Raw genomic sequence first — 8,936 nt, 5'->3', positions numbered from 1 at the left:
TTAAAATAAAATAAAATAATAGCCAAAATATATTTAAATTAATTTATACTTGAACAACTAAATGAATGCCAACGTTTATTTAACTGATTGTATTTTAATTACTTTACAACATCAATGCTGAAAAGGAACCGTATAACGTTAAAATGAAAAAAAGCACAATAACAGGTCACCAGAAGTTTATAAGTATGGGAACAACACTAGCTCGTCATATACCCAATTATATTCATCTGTCTCCATATTCTACTGAATCCCAGAATATTACACAGCACCAAAAATGTAAAAATAAATATTGAATATATTTAATATGTTTTTGTCCACAGCAGACCGCAACTCGCCGTGACGCAGATTCCAGAGTCCCTCTCCAGATCTCACCATGACAACGAGACTCACAGCAGTGACGTGTCTTGTAAAAATTTGCATATGCATTCCTATAAAGCTCGTCGGTTCTCTCTCAAACGTTGTCAGTTCGCTCGGTGTTGCTGTTTGTACTTGACCAAGGTGAGTTCAATACCGACGGTACGAGTGGAGCCACGCCAATCTCACGAAGTCCGCTTCGTGAAGCTTAACTCGGGCCCGTCTGTGCTGTAGTTCCTTGCGGTTTGCGTACATAAACGCAATATCGCTAGGAACATTACGTGTTTGTTGCTCGGAATGTGCCGCCGAGCAACATCCAGTGAACACTGGCACGGCCTGGCGCCCGGTTAACTGCACTCCCTGGGGCGAGGCGCTTTTGAGCCCTAGGCAGGGAACAAACAAGCCCTGAGGACCCTCAGGGAAACACGGGAGGCCGGTAGTGGGACCTCGCTGCGAGGGTTATGGTGGGTAGGAGCAGCGAGGCCCATTCATCGTCTATTTTAAACCATAGTTTCAAACTTTAGTTTACTATAGTTTGAAATGGAAACCATGGTAACTGTTATGTATGTCTGGCTGTTGTAATGTTTTGCTTTATCTTTCAGCAGAGCTGTTGAGCAAAGAAGGACTATTGAAGACAACCGTTGAAGCCAACCACGGGTTATATTCATGAGCGCGCGCATTATAATGTTTCCGTGCTGTTTTCTGAAAGTTTATCTTGTTTAGATAAGATTGCAGGTCAAATAAACTACACTCTTTCTAAACACTTGTCTTGTGTTTTATTTACCCTCTACAGCAATACACTGTCATGTAAGTCTGTTGAATGCATTTGTATGCCACATGGTGTGACAGTTAAGTAGTCTAACAAACAAGTAGGTATAATTGTACCTTCATTAGTCAACATTTGGTGTAGGTAATATAAAGTTAATCAAATATGTCCTAAGACATAATGGTAATGTTATGGTTGTTACTACTGTTAGGTTTAGGTTGACTACAGCAGATATAGGCTACCTATATCATAATATTGGTAGTCAAGTTATTTTAATGACCCAAATCAAGTAAAATGTGTCTTACTCAAGTACATTTAGCATGCAAAGCTCAAATTCAAGTATATAAAATCAGTTTCCAACAACAAAGTTTTGTCTTGTGAAAATGACCAGTGGGTAGTGAGAAAAAAAGTTAATGGCAAGTTATATTTATATATAAAATAAATTTAAATTGTTATAATATTACATTTCCATAGACGTTTTTCCTAAATCTATTATTGGTAAATTGCTCCCATGTCAATCTGGACTTTGTCTAATGAAGGTGAGGTGCATCTGAAAAAAGATTGTCCTATGTTCACATTACTTTTGTTTTGGTTCATTCTTTGTCCTGTGTAGTGCTGTCTTTCCCTTTCTGTGTCACAATGACATGATCTGGCAACAAATCACAGTACAAACCACAAAAAAAATTTAACAAATTAGCCAAAGCTTACATCAGAACAATCCCTACAGAGTACAGTTATATTGACAACATGAGTAAGTAATTTGACTGTTCATTCTGACATGTTCATTGAGAGATGAACTAAGCATTTTAAGCAAGAGACTGGCTTTTGCAGGTAATCCATGCTGATTTGCTACTTGTATGTACTGTTTGAGAAATGCACTTACTGTTTAGCAACACTGTAATACAACACAAGTTAATGCAATGAAGAAAAGTCTGCAAAAACAAAAGTGTGTATTTTTATTTGCACATATTCTTTTTTAAAACTAATAGTGTATACATAATTGGGTTTTATATTTTTTTGGCTTAATATTTAATACTTTATAAAGGCTTAACTAGGTTAATTAGGCAGGTTAGGGTAATTGGGTATTGTTCTCGAAAAAAATATAGCTTAAAGGGGCTAATAATTTTGATATTAAAATGTTTAAAAAATAAAATAAAAACTGTTTTTATTCTAGCCAAAATAAAACAAATAAGACTTTCTCCAGAAGAAAAAATATTATCAGACATACTGTGAAAATTTCCTTGCTCTGTTAAACATCATTTGGGAAACATTAAAAGGAGAGCTAATAATTCTGTTTTCAACTGTACAATGTGATATTCCTTTAAGCAGCTTTAAGAAAAGATTGTAAGACACAAAAGCATTTCATAGAATGTTCTTTAATTAATGCTGATATGGCATCATTATACAGTCACAACATACAGTAAGAAAATAAATTATCCTTGACATGACAGTACTGGTGGGTTGCAGCAGGGAGGGCATCCGCTGTGTAAAACATATAAGTTGGCTGTTCATTCCGCTTTGGCGACCCCTGATGAAAAAAGAGACTGAACCAAAGGAAAATGAATGAAAGTACTGGATCACATCCTTACATGGGTTTATTAGGAACGTTTCTTTGCCCTGACCAGTCTTAATGCAGCTGTTTTATCTTTTGAAAGGTGTTCCCGTAGTTGAGACCCAGCGCTATAATGAACTACAAACAATCCGGAAAAAAAATATCCAGCTAATTGACCAAACTTGTATTTCACACAGCTTCAGGATGCCATCCAAATGGTAAAAGGAATGATAATTGTGGGTAAAATTCCAAACAGGGTCACCGACTGCAGATAAAACATAATAAACAAGCCCAACAGAAGACTTATAAGAGAGCTCATCTTGCTGCACACAATCTTGCGCACAGCTTTGCAGAACTGTTGAAGAGAAAAGAAGAAATAATTAATAAGCTTATACATTTTCCATTCAAAACACACTTTCTATACATTAAAAATATTCAGTTGAGTATGGTCTGTTGAGGAAAATAAAATAATAGGCTACTTAATGCAAAAATGAAACATTTAGTTCATTATGCACCCCCTCAGAGCATCCAAGATGTAGGCCTAGCTGACTTTTTACATTAAGCATAAAAGTCAACACTATCATTTTAAGTCATTTAAATTGCATTTATCTTTTTTCTTATTTATTTGTTTGTTTATTTATTTATATTTTTGCATTTTTCTGATTTATTTATTTTTCTTGTTTATTTATCTTTCTTTTTTTATTTATCTCATTTATTTAATAATTTATTTATATTTTTGTATTTTTCTTATTTATTTATTTACTATATTTTCATATTTTATTTACTTTTTTATTTTTCTTATTTATTCATTTATCTACATTTTCATATTTTTAATTTAATTTATTTTTCTTATTTATTTAATTATTTTGTATTTTGTCTTATTTATTTATTTATTCATATTTTTCTTAATTTAATTTATTTTTCATATTTATTTATTTATTTATTTTGTATTTTCTCATTTATTTATTTATTTATTATATTTATTTATTTATTTATTTTAGCTTCACAAAATCTCAATGTTTTGTCAAGAGCCACATGTATTAATTAGTTCTGCGTCTATTATTACTTGTATTATTATTATTATTATTATTATTATTATTATTATTAGCCTATTATTATTATTATTATTATTATTATTATTATGACTCTCAAAGTGCTAGTAGCTCTTGAATATGATTTTATATGTCACCAAAGATCACAGTTTCCAATAAAAATCTTCTTTTATGTTTTATTATAGAACAGAGTCGCCTTCATGATAGCCAGTTTTAATTTTTTTGGTCGCTTTAACTCTCTCTTAACACTAGGTGGCAGTGCCTACGAGTTTTTTTGGTATACCGCATTGGTGGAATTTTCCTAAAATGATGCATAATTGCATAATTTGTTCAAAAGCACCACCACAGATTTCATGACTTCCACAGAATTCATATAATGGAAAACAGATCATTTGGACGACCTAACAAAAACAAAAAAACAGAATGATTTAACTTTGATGGGCCTATTTTTAATTTTTGTGGCCGAAATCAGAGTTCCAGTTGTACAGTGGTCAGTATTGTCATGCATGTTATTTGAAATATCATCTATATTTTGACCTAAAAAAGACAACGTGTGTATAGAAAGAGTTTCAGAGAGATTACATGCTGGAATCTGGAGATTAACATTCTTGTTAAAAACATAAATATCCTCATTAACTTATTCAATTTTCAGACATAGCATGTATTTCATGTTTGTTGTATGCTTATGTTAACATTTGTATGCACATGCTAAAAACAGATGTTTTCAATTTTTAGAACAGGTTGCACTTTTCGTTCAACCTTGCACAGTCAGTCACCAACAATGCCTTACATAAATGTGCTTTTATAAATTTCTTTAAGTGATATTTTGTGTGTAATCCCATGAATCCCAAAAAATTAAGGAATGTTAGTTGGGGGGGTTGTGTGGAATAGAAACATTTTTAAGTAATGAATTATCCATTTCATGCATTGACAAACTGAATATACATGTTTAGAAAGCATTTAGAGAATACATTTACATAAATTAGCACATGGAATATTTCTCTAGCAGCCGCATAACATGCAGTTTCTCACGGGATTGAAATGTTCTTCTAACATTGGCACAATCAAGAAAAAACATTCTTAACACATTTAAAAAATGGACGTTTGTTTAAGTTTCAGAAACACAATCGGGCAGAATGTGATCAAAAAAATCCTGGAATATAGGCCTAAATTTTGTTAGCTGGTCAGCATTGCACAGCAAATTAACAATAACAGTAAATTCATCAGAATTTCTTTCATTTTTTTTATTTCAGTTAACTCATTTTAGGCTACGTCACCCTAGAGGGTTACAAGGTATTAATACGAGACCTTTTGACTTAAAAAAATTAATTATATATATTTATATTTATGAAAATACTAAAATATAAATAAGAAAATACTAAAATATAAATAAATAAATAAATAAATAAATAAATAAATAAATAAATAAATAAATAAATAAGAAAAAAAACATATATACAGTTGAAGTGAGAATTGCTAGCCCCCTGTTAATTTTTTCCCAATTTCTGTTTTACAGAGAGAAGATTTTTTTCAACACATTTCTAAACATAATAGTTTTAATAATTCATTACTAATAACTGATTTATTTTATCTTTGCCATGATGACAGTAAATAATATTTTACTGGATATTTTTCAAGACACTTCTATACAGCTTAAAGTGACGTTTAAAGGCTTAACTAGGTTAGGATAGGGTAATTAGGCAAGTTATCATATAACGATGGTTTGTTCTTTAGACTGTCAAAAAAATTAAAGCTTAAAGGGGCTAATAATATTGACCTTTAAATGGGTTTTAAAAAATTAAAAGCAGATTTTATTCTAGCCAAAATAAAACAAATAAGACTTTACCCAGAAAAAAAAACATTATCAGACATACTGTGAAAATTTCATTGCTCTCTTAAACATAATTTGGAAAATATTTTAAAAAGAAAAATAAATTCAAAGTGGGGCTAATAATTCTGACTTCAACTGTATGTATATAACCATATATGGTTCTTCAGGCGGTAGAGGGTTAAATAGTTAAAAATGTTCCCAATCTTCTTAGGCATTAACTGATTAAAAACAGCAACAGAATGTGAGATGTGACAAAGAAGTATTCATGTGTAATTGGTTTTAAGACCTTGTAAGTTTTTGCGGATTATGTAAATTCGTTTTGGTATGTTCTTAAGTTTACTAATACAGTTTACCATCCTAATACTATTTCCTTACAAAAATATAAAACATAAAAAAGATTTGATCCACCTGAGGGTGAGTAAATAGTGAATACATTTTCATTTTAGGCAAAGTTTCTTTGTAATAAACTGAAAATCTGTAATGTTTTGAAAACATTGAGAATTTATGTTTTCATTTGCATTTTTAATCCTTACTGTTGATAAAAACCTTCAAATGAAACATTCCCAAAAGATTTTCAAGATGACAGAATGAAGCATTTCTCTAACCGTTGCATAGATAAGAATGAACATTTTAATACATTTTAAAAAGTTTATATGTTTAAACATCCAATCTAATGTTCACACGACCAAAAAAAAAAAAAAAGACATTGTAATTGTTACGATTAGAATTCCAATGCAAATTAAAGGGATAGTTCACCCAAACAACTTTAATTATTTCATCATTTACTCTCACTCTCTCTATATATTTTAGTTTTTTTACGAGTTCCTATCTTCTGTCGATCACAAAAGAAGATAATTTTGAAGAATATTGGTTGCTGGTACGAATCAACTTCCATAGTAGGAATAAAAATCATTATGTCAATGGGTACCACCAACAGTTTTCAAAGTATCTTCTGTTGTGTTCAACAGAAGAAAAGGGTGAGTAAATGATGACAGAATGTTCATTTTTGGAAGTATGCCTTAAAATGAACACCAAACTGGTAGCTATTGACTTCTAAGAGTGGATGTCAATGGTTACCGGTTTTCAACATTCTGCAAAATAGCTTATTTTTTTGTTCAACAGAAAAAAGTAACTCATTAAGGTTTGGAACTGTAAAGTGAGTTCCTTTTCATTTTTGGCTGAACTATCCTTGAATAATCGATTAAAAGCAGCAACAAAAGAGACGTGACAAAGAACTATTGATGCTTAGTAAGTTTTGAGACCTTCTAAGTCCTTGCAGATTATGTACGTTCATGGTCTTACATTTACTAATACATTCTTACATGTTCACGCACATTCCCAGAGATGGGTTGCGGCTAGAAGGGCATCCGCTTCGTAAAAACATGCTGGATAAGTTTCGGTTCATTCCGCTGTGGTGACCCCGGATTAATAAAGGGACTAAGCCGACAAGAAAATGAATGAATGAATGTTTACGCACCAAAGCTACTAAAGAAAGAGTAATTTGATTCTTAAAAATCAAATCTTTTAATATTATTGAAAGCTTTAAAGAGAAAATGAAAATTCTATCATCATTTACTCCCTCTTCACTTGTTAAACCCGTTTTAATTTCTTTTTTCTGTTGTAACCTGCAACCATTGACTTCCATATATTTGTCCTTCCCGCTATGCAAGTTGATGGTTACAGGTTTCTAACATTCTTCATAATATCATAATATAATTTGTATTGAACAGAAAAAAAAACTCTGTTAATTTTCATTTTGGGGTGAGCAATTCTTTTAATAATAGATATAGTTCAGCCAAAAATATTACAAAAAACTGTCACCATTTACTTCCTCTTCACTTGTTAAACCTATAAGATTTTTTTTCTGTTGAACACAAAAGGGTTTTTTATGTTGGAAACCTATAACCACTGACTTTCTTTTTCTACTATAATGGAAGTTTTACAGGTTTTAAATATTCTTCAAAATATCTTCTTTTGCTTTCAACAGAAACTCATTAAGGTTTAGAACAACTTTAGGGTGATTAAATGGCGGGTAAACTAATTTTTGGGTGAACCATCCCTTTAAATTAACTTCAAACCTTGAAAGGTCTCACCTGGTAGGTCTGAAAGCTCATGCTAGTGCCGTATCTGCAGTACATGACGTAATGTTCACAGTTGTACCACAGCAGACTGTAAACCACAGACCCACAGAGCTTCTCAGCTCTCCTGGCCACTTCCTCACCTTCGAATGCTGCCCGGCTACACACCTTGTCCATATGGTTAACCAGAATCTCTGCTCCATAAGCAAAGTCCTCCACCGAGTCCACGCGGACGCTAGCTTTTTTGGCAATTACCCCTAAAATCAACCGGTTGTTGGTCACCATCTTCTGAATAGCTTTCTGGTCGGTGGTCCAGACCGGTAAGATATCAGGAATAAGATGAGCCACGCGATTGTTTCCCAAATAAATCCCGAAATGCGTGAAGAGAGTTCTCGGGACCTCTAGCAGATCTCCTCTTTTATATTTGGAGAGGTCATACTGGAGTGTTTGCCTTTTCTTCTTTTCTTCGAAGTCTGCGAGCACGGCGATGTAGAAGAGGCTGAAGAACTGCAGGGGAAACATCCTGTCTGGAGAGACGGGGGGCTTCTGGATGGGACGGCACCTGCTGGCTTTATCAGGGAGCCCGAGGAGGGGCTTGAGGATTACAAACCCTGAGCTATTTTCAGAAAGAACGAAAAAAAAAAGAGACTTTACAATAAGTACATCACATGCACTGATGGAACAAACAAACCACAGTTGCCCAATGGCTTTAAACTTTCTTACAGATTGTAGACGGATTTAAGTTTTCTATTTGTGGAACAAAGGAAGGTATTTGGGGATTGTATAATGATTACATGTTGCAGAAATGGTGGAGTAACTTTAATGGGAATTAATGGTGTGATATTAACTCTTTGGAGCAGCGGTGGCATGTTTTACGGGCCAAAAACGACACTTAATTGAAGACTGTGGGCCGAAGGTATGGCTTCCATTCAGGGTTCCATTCAATTTATTCAAGTTGTCCAAACTCAAATCGATTAAGTTAACTTAACTAATATAAGCAGATCGAACATAAAATAATTAGGTTGTCTCAAAAGAAATTTTAAGAATTTTGTTGTTTCAGCTCATTTGACATATTTTGAACATGCAGCAAAATCATTTTTGAGTGTGTTGTAAATGCTGAGTTCCACACAATTTCTACTTAATTAACAAGTTAACTTAATTGTATTTTTTTTACAAATTAAAGTGGATTGAACATAAAACAATTAGGTTTTCTGAAAAAAATCATAGGAATTGTGTTGTTTCAGCTCATTTGACAGTTTGAACGAGCAGCAAAAGTCATTTTTTGAGTGTGTATTACACTAAA

At 32.7% G+C, this 8,936-nt stretch overlaps 1 protein-coding gene and 1 long non-coding RNA gene across 3 annotated transcripts; one reads left to right on the top strand and one right to left on the bottom strand.

The window, feature by feature from the left end:
- Positions 1-463: 463 nt before the first annotated feature.
- LOC141384763 (uncharacterized) lies at positions 464-1,115 on the top strand. 2 transcript variants are annotated; one of them, XR_015476274.2, is made up of 2 exons: positions 464-818; positions 960-1,115. It is a non-coding gene; the product is annotated as an uncharacterized LOC141384763 (long non-coding RNA). The 2 variants fall into 2 exon arrangements; XR_015476273.2 differs by having other exon boundaries at positions 957-1,115.
- Positions 1,116-2,780: 1,665 nt separating this feature from the next.
- lratb.2 (lecithin retinol acyltransferase b, tandem duplicate 2) lies at positions 2,781-8,223 on the bottom strand. The gene is made up of 2 exons (NM_001135971.1): positions 7,649-8,223; positions 2,781-3,027 (listed from the first exon to the last, which is right to left on the bottom strand). Exons 1-2 carry the CDS (start codon positions 8,153-8,155, stop codon positions 2,872-2,874), a joined length of 663 nt encoding a protein of 220 aa, NP_001129443.1. The 5' UTR covers positions 8,156-8,223; the 3' UTR covers positions 2,781-2,871.
- Between the last annotated feature and the right edge of the window lie 713 nt (positions 8,224-8,936).

Source organism: Danio rerio, chromosome 1 (genome assembly GCF_052040795.2).
Source record: "Danio rerio strain M-AB ecotype USA chromosome 1, GRCz13ab, whole genome shotgun sequence".
Lineage (NCBI taxonomy): Eukaryota > Metazoa > Chordata > Actinopteri > Cypriniformes > Danionidae > Danio > Danio rerio.
Note: the sequence above shows the minus strand (reverse complement) of the source record. Positions and strands in the feature narration are given on the sequence as shown.